Source organism: Mastomys coucha, unplaced genomic scaffold, assembly GCF_008632895.1.
Source record: "Mastomys coucha isolate ucsf_1 unplaced genomic scaffold, UCSF_Mcou_1 pScaffold5, whole genome shotgun sequence".
In the NCBI taxonomy this organism is placed as follows: domain Eukaryota; kingdom Metazoa; phylum Chordata; class Mammalia; order Rodentia; family Muridae; genus Mastomys; species Mastomys coucha.
In genome coordinates this window covers 23,901,295-23,913,599 of record NW_022196911.1, presented here as the reverse complement: position 1 = coordinate 23,913,599, position 12,305 = coordinate 23,901,295, and the positions used below count along the sequence as shown (strand labels likewise).

General features: G+C 49.8%; 1 protein-coding gene across 2 annotated transcripts; it reads left to right on the top strand.

Moving 5' to 3' along the window:
• The first annotated feature begins 2,046 nt into the window (after window positions 1-2,046).
• On the top strand, window positions 2,047-7,324 carry Tedc2 (tubulin epsilon and delta complex 2). Of its 2 annotated transcripts, none has more exons than XM_031354835.1 (10): window positions 2,047-2,212; window positions 2,288-2,386; window positions 2,596-2,654; window positions 2,773-3,175; window positions 3,510-3,563; window positions 4,251-4,344; window positions 4,512-4,623; window positions 4,727-4,828; window positions 6,455-6,609; window positions 6,874-7,324. In XM_031354835.1, the coding sequence occupies exons 1-10, from the start codon at window positions 2,163-2,165 to the stop codon at window positions 7,018-7,020; spliced, it is 1,275 nt and encodes a 424-aa protein (XP_031210695.1). In that variant the 5' UTR covers window positions 2,047-2,162; the 3' UTR covers window positions 7,021-7,324. The 2 variants fall into 2 exon arrangements, with proteins under 2 accessions (XP_031210695.1, XP_031210694.1); XM_031354834.1 differs by having other exon boundaries at window positions 2,048-2,212; window positions 6,419-6,609.
• The last annotated feature ends 4,981 nt before the right edge of the window (window positions 7,325-12,305 follow it).

The window sequence follows — 12,305 nt, the reverse complement described above, 5'->3', positions numbered from 1 at the left end:
GAGTGGTAATTATCCCTTTACTGCTTCCCTCCTTGTTCATGGTTCCCTGATGGCTCCCTGTATGAGTACTTGTTACCTGTGGAGAGGACCTGGGTTTGGTTCCTAGCACCCGCATGTTGGTTCACAATCACCCTAAATTCCAGTTGGAAGGTATCTGATCTCTGTGGCTACCGGGTCTACATGTGGGACATATACATACTGTCCACACACACTATAAAATCTTAATGCCCTTCCAGCCTGCACCTGTAGGGAGCATTACTCCAGGCACACACCTGGGTCCCCCTGATTTCTATGAGGTCTTAGTTTCCACAGGTTGTAAGTTTTCCTGCGCTACTGGAGGCCCACTGTAAGTAGGAGTGCCCATATTCTATCCCAAATATGGCAATGGAACTACCTAGATCTCATGATGCTCACAACTTTCTTGCTCTTTTTGTAACTAAACAGCTACGGTTACCTCTCTTCATGAGCTCTAGAATTATTATCTCCAGTTCTGCTGGGCACCGTTCCCTGTCCTTATTTCTTTCAGCAGCCAAGCACATTTTTCATGTTAGAAACAAATCAAAAAGCAGGCTTCTAAGAGATTGAAGGAGGCTGGAGAGATGGCTCATTGGTTTGTAGCATTTGCTGCTTGACTAGAGTACCTGGATTCAGATCCCCAAACCCACATGGTGGCTCTCAACCATCCATAACTCCAGTTTCAGAAGATCCACTCCTTCCTTCAGGCCTCCCTGGGCACTAGGCATGCAAACTGTATGTGGACATAAAAGTTTTTTAATTAAGAAATATTGAGATGGAGACATGAGTTTAAGGTCATCAGCTACATAGTGGATTCAAGGCTAGCTGAGACCACTTGAGATTCAGCTGCACATACAATCTAAGTTGATGAAGAACAGAATAATATACTGATAATATATATTGTTTCAGAAATGAGCAGCATTTGGGAGACAGGTAGGCAGATTTCTAAGTTCAAGGCCATAGTTCAGAACAATTAGGGAAACAATAAGACCCCATTAACAAAACAAAAGGCTCACTTGGGCAGCACATCTAAACTAGACAATAACAGATTAGCATGGCCCCTGCACAAGAATGACACATTCATAAAAGGTTCTGTATGTTAAGAACAAAAAATTTTCTTAGAGCTTTAGCATAAAATACTGTGCTAATGTGTCTAGGGGTGTTGATGGGGTGCTTGCCCAGTATGCATAAGACCCAGTATTCTGACAAGTTTGAAGCCATCCTGGGCCTCCTGAAACTTTCTCAATAAATTAAAAGTGAAATATATTAATGGAGAAGATGGTAAATAAATAGCTTTCAATATGAAATACAAGCCTGGGCAGTGGTGGGACATGCCCTTGATGCACTCAGGAGGCAGAAGCAGGTGGATTTATCTGAGTTCAAGGCCAGCCTGGTCTACAGAGCAAGTTCTAGGGCAAACAAGGCCTGTCTCAAACAAGTCAATATGAACCATGTATTGACAACCTGAACTAACTTGGTAGATCTTTGAGGGCAAAGGCCATTGCTGGGCCTTAGCTGCACTGTTTGCGTGTGTTCTATCTGCTGCCTATTGGCCATTCTCTAGGCTTCAGCCACCCCACCCCACCCCCCCACTATCCGACACTTATCTGTCCCTTGCACAACCTGCTATGACGTAGACCAGCTTGGCAAACCTATTCTAAGAGCCACATGCTTCAGAGTCCCTGGGCCTCGTTTGTTCACTTCTGGCGCCTAACATTCATTTCCTATGCTGCTGTTCCTTGACCCAGTTCTAACATCGTCTTCCGGCCATATGCTTGATTACTAAGCCACCCTGGAGTCAGCAAGACCGCTTATCTCTGCATTCAAAGTAGCTTCGGCAAAACCTGGTTAAGACAGAAAACCAAACATTAGAGGGTCACGGATGCCCTGCCAGAAGAGCATTATCTGGTTATCCAAATCGGAAGGGATCAAGTCTTATCTACCCTGGCAAAGTCGAAGTTCCAAAAGAGCCTCTGCATCCGCCCTGGGGGCGGGGTTAGGGCGGAGCCTGGGGTGATGGGGTGGAGCTTGAGGTGGATTCGCGCTGTGGAGCAAGTCTTTAACGCTGTGCTCAAGATTGGGTAGCCTAGCCGGAAGTGGGCGGCCTTCTTCCCGGAAGGCGCGGGACTCTGTGGCGGCGGCAAAAAATGCTTGGCGTTAAAGCAAACTACCTACTACCCGCAGACTGCGTGCACCGGTGGGTCTAGTGCAACAGAAGGGAATGGGGCGGACTGGCGCGGGGTTCCGAGGCTCACGTAGCACCTGTCCTCAGGCTGGTAGCGGAGCTGCAGGGCGCCCTGGACTCCTGCGCCGATCAGCAGCGACAGTTGGAGCGGAGTCTGCGCGTTTCCAGGAGGCTGCTGCAGGTCTGGTACGCGGACCCAGGGACCTCCTAGCCAGCCCCTCCTCGGACCATCAGGATTATGCAGAGCCCCAGGGCCTAGAAGGCCAAGTACCACTGCACACTTTTAGAGTCCGGTTGCCATTGCTTTCCTTCCCCTTATCCTACTGGGTCTGAGGCTGGGGATCTGCTTAGCGATAGGATGTTTGGAGCATGCCATGGCTGCCCTGTCTTTGCAGGGAACCAGCCAGGACCCCGTCTTCAGTTCCAGAAACCAAGGAAGAGGACCCAAATCCAGGTAAACGTCAGCTGCTTTTTACGGGTGCTGTCCCTGGCCTTTCTCTGGCTTGCTGTCATGGGGGACTCTATCCAGGGACAGTGAGGAAGAATTCTTGCGTGGTTCTTGACGTTCATAGCGTGTACACCGAGTTCTCAAGACCTTTCGGAGCTGGAACTTTTGACCCAGGCACTGGAGAAGGCTGTACGTGTGAGGAAAAGTGTGTCCAATGCTGGACAAAGAGACAGAACCCCCAGTCTGACATCTAAGGCAGCCACTTCTGGTGCCACAGCCTCTGCCCCTCCTCGGGCTCCCAGCCAGGGTGGCAGCCGTGTATCGGGTGCAAGATCCACCAAGGGCATACAACGGGTCACCGCCCCTGCCAAGGATTACCCTGAGGGCAGACTTCGGTCAAGGGGAGATAAGACCCATGTAAGAACACAAGACCAAACTATTGGGTATGGACCAGGCCACAGGGACCAACAAATGACCCCATCATCTGCTCATCATGCCACAGAACTCTTCACATTAAAAGAGAAGGGGTAAGCTTCCCAGACCCTCGCATCCTGACGGGGGATTGAGCTGGGTGAGGAAACCCCTGGTGCCACCCCATAGAAGTCATGCACTGAAGCAAGCAGCATAGAACTATGCTGGATTGGGATGGTATCAGTTTTGTTCTGGAGCCTGACCAGCCTGTGGGCTCTCTGGACTGGGCTAGCACCCACGCTCCTCTGGAAGCCCTTTTCAAAAAGCTTAGAATTAGACTGTTAAGGAGAGGAGGTGAGAAGGTTCACCCCGAATGGGTTCTGAGCCATGAGTAAGAATGACAGCCCTAGAATGTGAGGAGACTGCTTAGCATTGGCTTCTCTCTCCCAGGACTCTCCTGCAGCTACCTGCGACCTTCAGGGAGGCAACTTCTCAGAATTCCCGGTAAGGCTGAGAGGGGACAGGGACAGGAAAACGTCACTAATGTTGGGAGGGGCTGTAGCTGGTCCCCTTGCACGCTGAGGCTCTGCTTCATTTGGGCTGGTACAGTCAGCTCAGGCCCAGCGGCTTGGAAGTTCCCAGTTCAACCCAGCAGCCTTTTGTTTGTTATGTCTTTTTTGTTTTAATGTAGTGTGCATGTGTGTTTGGGTGAGTATGGCACCAGGAGAGGGAGTCGGAGCCCCTGGATCTAGAGTTACAGGTGGTTATGAGCTGTCTGAAGTCAGTGCTGGGAGCTAAACTCACATCCTCTATAAAAGTACCATGCTTTTAACCACTGAGTCTCCAGCCCTCAGTCACTCAAGTTTTAAGGGCTGAACATGACAGTCTACAAATTCAGACTATCTCCCTTCTGGAATGACAGCGATGGGCCCTGTTTCATTGAGGTACTGTGTGGTCAAACAGTGGCTCCTCTCAGATTTTGTACTGTGTCTGGTAAGATCTCTGCTGCTCCCTTGTTTTGGTTAATATCTCTAGGTTCCCTGAGTTTTCAATTGCCCCTCTCCTGCCATCTAGCAAAACCATACTCCTGAGGGGATATGCTCCTGCCCATCACTTCCCCTGCCTCTTAAGGTATACTCTGGTTAGTTAAAATAACCTTGTTCCTCCCGTGTGCCTTTGGGCCTTTTTCAGCCTGTGGGCCCAGCTCAGCTCTACACAAACCAATGACTCCACAGATGCCACTAGAGCCGCCAAAACTCAGTTCCTCCACAAACTCCAGGTGGTTGTATCCTTACTTGTGGGAGAGCTGGGCGTCCTAAAACAGGCTCTAAGCCTGGCAGGTTTGGGAAAGGGCTGGTGTGGCCTGTAACATGGCAGTGCTGTGTCTCCAAACTCCTCTTTGATGAGAGGGTTGGGTCTGACCACAGACTAGTTTCCCTAACTAAGGTACAGTCAGGCTGTTCTAGCCACAGGCCCAGTGCTACAGAAGTACAGGCACATTCGCAGAGCCTGAGGAAGGCCTGTACGATGCTGAGACTTCGTATGCAAAAGGAACTTGCAACAGGTCAGTGGTCCTGACTGGAACTTGGGTGGAGAGAAGAAGTCAAGAGGGACAGGCAGGTTTGGGGACCATCATGGATCCTGTTTGCCCTCCTTAACTTGTGTAGCCCCCACTGACTGGATGCAGGAGTACCGATGCCTGCTCACCCTGGAAGGACTGCAGACCGTTGTTGGACAGTGTCTCCACAGGATACAGGCACGGAAAGCAGGTGAGGCTCTAGCCCAGTGCTGCCTGGGCTGGGGTCTGAACTAGGGTTGAATAAAGCAAGAAATTATTTTCTTGGGGAATTGTTATGCCCCTTTTTATTAACTATTGGGAGTTTCTATCCCATGACTTGTTGTATAGATCCCAAGTAAACAACACAGAAACACTATAATTTTTTATTTATATATATGTGTGTGTATGTGTGTATAATATATATATATATAATTATATATTATATATAATTTATAATAAGCTGTAGGCACTGTGTTGGGAGGTTTTGAGTTTTTCCAATTCTTCCATCTGTTAAGACCACACAAATGTCAGTCACTTGGCCATCTGGTGTCTCTGGGGCTGCTTCTACTCCGTCAGCCTGTCCTCAGGGTATACTTCCCTTGGCCAGTGATCTTGGTCCATCCCATTGGTGGTGACCTTCTCCTCTCTCTATTCTCGCCCCTCTGCCCTCCCCCCCATTCCTCACTCAATTTCCAGTCTGTCCTCCTTATCCTCTTCTTTCCAGTCAGAAGCCCCAGCCATTTACTGACCAACCATGAACTTACGGGGAGCATTCTTCACAATACATTGGTTAATACAGCACCCCAGTATCAGGTTACAGTGTGGTCTAGGGCACAGTATTCAGCTTCTGAATATACCTGTCTTGCTTGGGGCTGAAGGGAAGGCTCCCAGCCTGGAGCCCAGAGGCAGGCAAACCTATTACACCAAACATGCTATATAGGCTGCTATGCGCTGGGCTGGGGGTTTGTTTGTCTCTGTGTTTTGTTTTGGTTTTTCAGTGTTGTTTGTTTTGTTTTGTTTGAGACCGGGTTTCTTTGTGTAGCCTGGCTGTCCTGGAACTCACTCTGTAAACCAGACTGGCCTCAAACTCAGAAATCTGCCTGCCTCTGCCTTCCAAGTGCTGGGACTAAAGGCATGCATCACCACTGCCCGGCTGTGTTTTTTTGTTTGTTTTGTTGTTGTTTTTTAATCAACAACAACTCCACTTTTCTATTTGGTGGATAGTTTTATTTTTAAGATTTCTTTATTTTATGTATATGAATACACTGTAGCTGTACAGATGGTTGTGAGCCATCATGTGGTTGCTAGGTATTGAACTCAGGACCTCTGCTCACTCAGTCCCAATTTTTTTTTTTAAAGATTTATTTATTTATATGAGTATACTGTAGCTGTCTTCAGACACATCAGAAGAGAGCATCAGATCCCATTACAGATGGTTGTGAGCCACCATGTGGTTGCTTCGAATTGAACTCAGGACCTCTGGAAGAGCAGTCAGTGCTCTTACCTGCTGAGCCATCTCTTCAGCCCTTGTTTTGTTTTTTTGAGACAGGGTTTCTCTCTGTAGTCCTGGCTGTCTGGAACTTTGCTCTGTAGACCAGGGTAGCCTTGACCTCAGATCTGCCTGCCTCTGCCTCCCAAGCACTGGGATTCAAGTGTGCAATAACGCCTGACTTCTTCTCGGTTGTTTTAAAAGCTCAGCTTTGTATCCCTTCGAGCCAAGCATACAGTTGACAGTAGGGAAGGGGTGCCTGGAAAGTTAAGTACTGCCACCCTGGGAGACTGCAAATGCCTCTTCTCATAGCTGTGACAGAACAACTTCCAGGAGTGTGCCTTGCAGAAAAGCCCACCCAGGCCTCATCAGTGTGTGGAGGAGAGGTGGAATCTTCCTGGAGCCCTGAGCTCCTTCTCTACTCTAGCACCAAGGAGCTGCAGACCTTGGCAACCTTGAAGCTTCGAGTGGCCATGCTAGACCAGCAGATCCATCTAGAAAAGGTACTTCAGGGCAGGAGGTGGTGGTATGCCTGGGTTCCTGAGAGCCAGTGACCTTACTGAGGCTGGTGGTTACTGCCACCCCCCCACCCCCAAGGTCAGTCTCAAGAGAAGTGTACCTGGGATAGGTTGTAACTGTGAGCCTCTGGGTCTACATGTGACCTGGAACATCCTCATGCCCTGGATGTTTAAAATCTGAGGAAGAAAAGAGGGTAGAAGCTTACCCCAGGGCTGCCCACTGAGGCCTTTTCTCTGTACTGTTCCCAGGTTCTGATGGCTGAACTCCTCCCTCTGATAAACACCCAGGAGCCAGGAGGAGCACCTTGGTTGGAACTGTGTCGGGCTACATACAGTCTGCTCTGTGAGGAAGGCAAACGCTTCCTCACGGTCCTTCGAGATGACCCTGCTAACTAAGCAGGCTGGCCAGACCAGCCTCTCTGGGAGAACCCCCTCCTCCTGGCTGGAGTGTAGTGAATAGGGATTGGGGGAGCTGAGAGCACAGAGCTATAACCTCACTGAGAAAGCTGTGAGGCCAGGGCCCAAGCTCCATGTATCCACCAGACTTCTTGGTCAGGGCTCAGCTTTCTGCCTTCCTGGGGGAGTCCTTGGCTGCCTCCGCTTTCTCTCACTGTAGACCTACAGACTATCTGTATGACACTAGAACTCCTTTAGGAATTATGTAAGTCGTATAATACTAGGGTTTGGTAAGGCGCTTTTTGGATTCTTGTTTCTTTCTTTGTGGTTTCAAGAATTGTATTTATTACCTGGGCGGGAGGCAAAGACAGGTGATTCTGTGAGTTCAAAACCAGCTTTGTCTACAGAGGAAGTTCTAGGACAGCCAGGACTACACAGAGAAACCTTGTCTCAAAAAACCAAAGTGAAGGGACTGGAGAGATAACTCAGTGGTTAAGAGCACTGACTGCTCTTCCAAAGGTCCTGAGTTCAAATCCTGCAAACCACATGGTGGCTCACAACCATCTGTAATGAGATCTGATGCCCTCTTTTGGGATGTCTGAAGACAACTACAGTATACTTACATATAATAAATAAATAAATCTTTAAAAAGAAAAAGAGTGTTCATCTTAAAAAAAAAAAAAAAAAACCAAAGTGAAGCCGGGCAGTGGTGGCGCACGCCTTTAATCCCGGCACTTGGGAGGCAGAGGCAGGCGGATTTCTGAGTTCGAGGCCAGCCTGGTCTACAAAGTGAGTTCCAGGACAGCCAGGGCTACACAGAAAAACCATGTCTCAAAAAATAAACAAACAAACAAACAAACAAAAAAAGCAAAGTGAAAAGATTTGTATCAATTAAGCATGCCTATAATCCCACTGGGAAGGCTGAAGCAAAAGGATGCTAAGTTTAATGCCAGCCTGAACTCTGTTTAAATAAAATAAAGGAAGGGTATATCGATACAAATTCAAAAGTATGACTGTCTCTTCTACATAAGGGGAGGTGAAAAATTATTAACATTTGTCCCCTGGCACCCCTGAAAGCTACAAGCCACATCAGAACAGGCTTGACTCTGCCCATGACCATCCATCCACACCCCCACACCTCCGCTCCATCTGAATTGTCACCTGAGACCAGCCTGTGAGGGTCTCTGTTTCTTGCTGAGTATCCCTCACTTATGGCACTGTCCTCTCCTAGGCTTCACCCCTATGTAAGGAATTGTCACTTCCCTAGGAGAAGAAGAAGGGGCTGGGGTTAGGGCTGTAGCCTCTGCAGTGATCGTGGATTGCTTCCTGCTTGGAACTTCCTGCAAGAATCTCAAGGACTCCTGGCCTGTTCCCCAGAGTTTTGTTTTATTTTGGGTGCTGGAGAGAGAGCTTAGTAGTTAAGAGTATCCACATTATAACTCAGAGCTGCCTGTAGTTCTAGTTCCAAGGGATCCAATGGCCTCTTCTAGTGTTGCTAAGCACTGCACATGTATGATGAACAGACATCTATGAAGACAAAATACCCATATGTATAGAATAATAGATTTAAATATGTGGGTGCCTATATGGAAATGTGCACCTTGTGTGTGCCTGATGCCTGCAGAAGCCAGGCCCTCAGACACCCTGGACTGAAGTTACATTTGGTTTTAATCTGCCACATAGAAGTTGGGGACCAAACCTGGGTCCTCTACAAGGCCAGCCACCAAGTGCTTTTAACTGCGGAGCCATCGTACCAGCTCCTGGATTTTTTTGTTAAAAGGACTATTTTTAGGCCAGGTGGTGGTGACGCACGCCTTTAATCCCAGCACTTGGGAGGCAGAGGCAGGCATATTTCTGAGTTTGAGGCCAGCCTGGTCTACAGAGTGAGTTCCAGGACATCCAATGCTACACAAAGAAACCCTGTCTCAAAAATACAAAAAAAAAAAAGACTTTAGCTGGTCGTTGTGTCCAACACCTTTAATCCCAATACTTCAAAAACTGAGGCAGGTGTATCTCAATGAGTTTAGGCCAACTTGGTCTATATATTAAGACCCTGTCTCAAAAAGGAAACATTTATTTTAAATTACAGGTGTTTGACACCTGTGTACAGTTTCCCACAGACTCAAAAAAGGGGGCATCAGATCCGCTGTAGCTAGAGGTAAAGGCTGCCAGATGTACATGCTGGAAGCAGAATTTGGGGCCTCTTGAAGATTAGCAAGTGCTCTTTTTGTGTGTTTCTTAGACAGGATCTTTCTATGTAGCCTTCACTGGCTTGCAACTCAATATGTAGACCAGGTTGGACTCACTGAGACCCATCTGTCTCTCCCTCCTGAGAACTGGGATTAAAGGTACTGAGAAAGGTACCACCATGCCCCTAAGCAAACATTCTTAGCCACTAAGCCATTTGTTCAGTCCCAGGTCCCTAGATTTTTGTTTGTCTTGTTGAGACAGGATCTCACAGTATAGCTCAGCCTGGTCTCCAACTCCTAGCCCTCGTGTGTTTCACAAGAGCTGAGATTTTAGTGTATTTTAAGAGCACTTAACCGTATCCGGGTAGAGGACAGGGACCTTTCGCAAAGGAAAATAGCCTCTATCAAGGGTCACAGGCCCCTTTATAGGGTCTGACAGCAAGTGTGCATGCAAGTAAAAGCTGGCCTTAGGAGAGCCCGGTGAGGTCTGTAGGTGAAGGGCGTGAACTAGAGATGGTTAAGCACCTTACTCTGGTTTCCAGCAGGAGGTCCTGCTTAAAAAGAAAAGTCTTTATAAAGGTCAGTCCTACCAACCAAAATTAGTCAAAACAGCCTCGGTTGAGGGCTTGCTGCGAATTAGAGACTGAAGTAGAACAAGAAACCATGGACTTCCTTGGACTGAGAAGTGTCTCCCAGAACAGAACCCAGAATCTTTGAGCCAAGAGAGGAGGCTACCCAGCCCTATCAGGCTGGCACCCAGCCCCAGGAGAATGCTCCTGACTAGAATGATTCCTTAGACTAACCAAGCCCCCCTCCCCTCTGTCACTTTGCTGCTCCCTGGAAAGCTTATGCCCAAGTGCTCTGATCTAGAGGACACCTTAGCCTTAACCCTACCCACCAGCCATTTCCCACCCCAGGATCCCTAGAATTATCGGTTGGTTCCCTTGCTTTATTATTGTTCCTACTGTCTCAATGTACAAGTGCTTGATCCTAAACCAAAGACTGCCAGGGGCATTGTCTACCTCTGCCCCTGGCCAAGCTTTGGGAGCTCAGTGGTCCTTGTGTACATGACCCTACCTGGTAGTGTCGGGCTGATTGTTCTAAGTGCTCAATCCCTGAGAGGTACCCTAGGTGGAGTTAGAAGCGGTATTTGTGAAGGGTTCCATGAAAATAGTGGAAGCACTTTAGATATTACCCAACACCCTGCTCGCCCAATTCCTTGCCAAAGACAGGAGGAGGCAATGGAACTCCCAGGCGTCCTGGTGTCGTCACTTAGTCCGGGACCAATTGGCTCTTACGTGGCAGACCAGGATGTGACCTAAGGCTGTGGTGGGCATCCTTACCATTGCCACCCCATCCCCATCCCAGAGCACGGCCACCCAGTTGGAAACATGAGATCATTAGAGTCCTTGCCTGAGCCCACCCTGCCAGGTCTGGCGTCCCCAGAACCTCCTGGAGCCCCGCATGCCCTGTTCTTGGCCACCGGCGGGGCAGGGGGGGCGGGGCTCCTGGTCGCGTTGCGTCCTGCCCTTCGGCGCCCTGGCGGTGCTGGCCGGTGCAGATGGCACGGGCATCACCTTCTCGTTGTGCGGGCCCTGCCTGGATCTGACCCAAAGCGTGTCTCTGGCTGCTCTTGGCCTCGGCCTTGGACTCCTGACCACTACCTTTCTGTGCTGGCGAGCTCGGCAGAGGAGGAGGGCTGGGCATGTGGAGCAGAGGGAGCCCGGGGAACCCTGAGCCTGTGTGAGGGGCCACCTTCCAGCAAGGTCTGGGCGAGAAAGGGTGCTACATTTCACTGTTGGCAAGACACAGAAGACCCCTCCCTAAACTGTTTATTTCTAAATCCTCATGGAGTAGGGAGGGCTACCAGTCCTTCCTCCTTCCTCTCCGCCCTTCCCCCTCACACCCTCCCTCCACCAACCGGTGCTTTTCAGCTTTTCATTTTCTACTCGGAGAGCTGATTGCTGCGGCCCAGCTGGCCTGACCGCGTGGAAAGGGAGGGGGTTTGCAAAAAGTCTGCGCAGAGAGTGCAGAGCCTGGAGAGAGTAAGGAACAGGGTGGGGCGGTAGACCTGCCGGCCTTCCTCTCTCTGACCGGGCCCCTTGAGGCATAATAGGCACTCAATAAGTGTTTGCACAGGCAAGAAGAAGTGGTGGCAAGGGTCTGAAGGGGACAGTTGGTCCCAGGCTGGCCAGGGGGTTATTTGAAAGGTCAGCAGCTCCCTGCGGCCTGAAACTGTCAAACACTATCATCCTCTGCCCCCCTCAAACCAACTGCTGTTGCAGACTGGGGTGAGTGTGCAGAGCTTGAGCAGTTGCAGGTGTGAGGCAGGAGGCGGAACCTCTTTGTTACAGAAAAGTGCCTGGAGGGGGTAGGAGCTAGTGAGATGAGAGGCCTAAGAGGCCTCAATCAGGGACTGAGGCAGGTGGCTGGGTCCACAGAGAGTTATAAACGGCTCTTGGAGACTAGAGAAAGCTATCCCAATGCCCAGCCCACCATCTGCAAGGGTAGCCCTGGGGCCAGACAGTACGTGCAGAGGGCAATCCTAGGAAAGAGACCTGAAGCCGGAAGCCTCCTCCTTGAAGGGCTGATGATGCAATGGCCATTTGAGCCCCTGTCCCCTCTCCATCCCCCAGGACCTGATCAATGCTGAGACCACCAGGCACCAACTTCCACCCACATCAGAATCCATCACAGTCTGCAGACCCCAGCAGCAGCCACAGTTCACAGGGAGCTGAGCTGGAGATAAAGCTTCACTGTTGGGGTGAAAGGCTGGTCCCCTGCCCCACATCCCATAGTTATTGGACAGTCTGGGGGCTCTAGCAGGGGTCTTGGAGTTCAGAAGACAGCCTGGGTTTCCCCCGAGGCTTTTCTCAAGCATTAAGCTACTCTCCATTCCTCCCATCTGGACTAGAGCTCCTCCGATCCCTATGAGGTATGGAGCTGGGGGGCTAGGGGGCAAGAAGGATGTAGAACATTGGTTCTCAACCACAGGGGTCACCTAAGACCATTGAAAAACATGGCTATTGCCTGGCGGTGGTGGTGCATGCCTTTAATCCCAGCACTTGGGAGGCAGAGGCAGGCGGATTTCTGAGT

Bases quoted from the DNA above. Each gene is read 5' to 3' on its own strand.
- Tedc2 (XM_031354834.1), top strand. From the start codon at position 2,163: ATGCTTGGCGTTAAAGCAAACTACCTACTACCCGCAGACTGCGTGCAC. The intron at 3,176-3,509 runs GTAAGCTTCCCA...TCTCTCTCCCAG, and splicing joins TTCACATTAAAAGAGAAGGG to GACTCTCCTGCAGCTACCTG. The intron at 4,829-6,418 runs GTGAGGCTCTAG...CTCTTCTCATAG, and splicing joins GATACAGGCACGGAAAGCAG to CTGTGACAGAACAACTTCCA.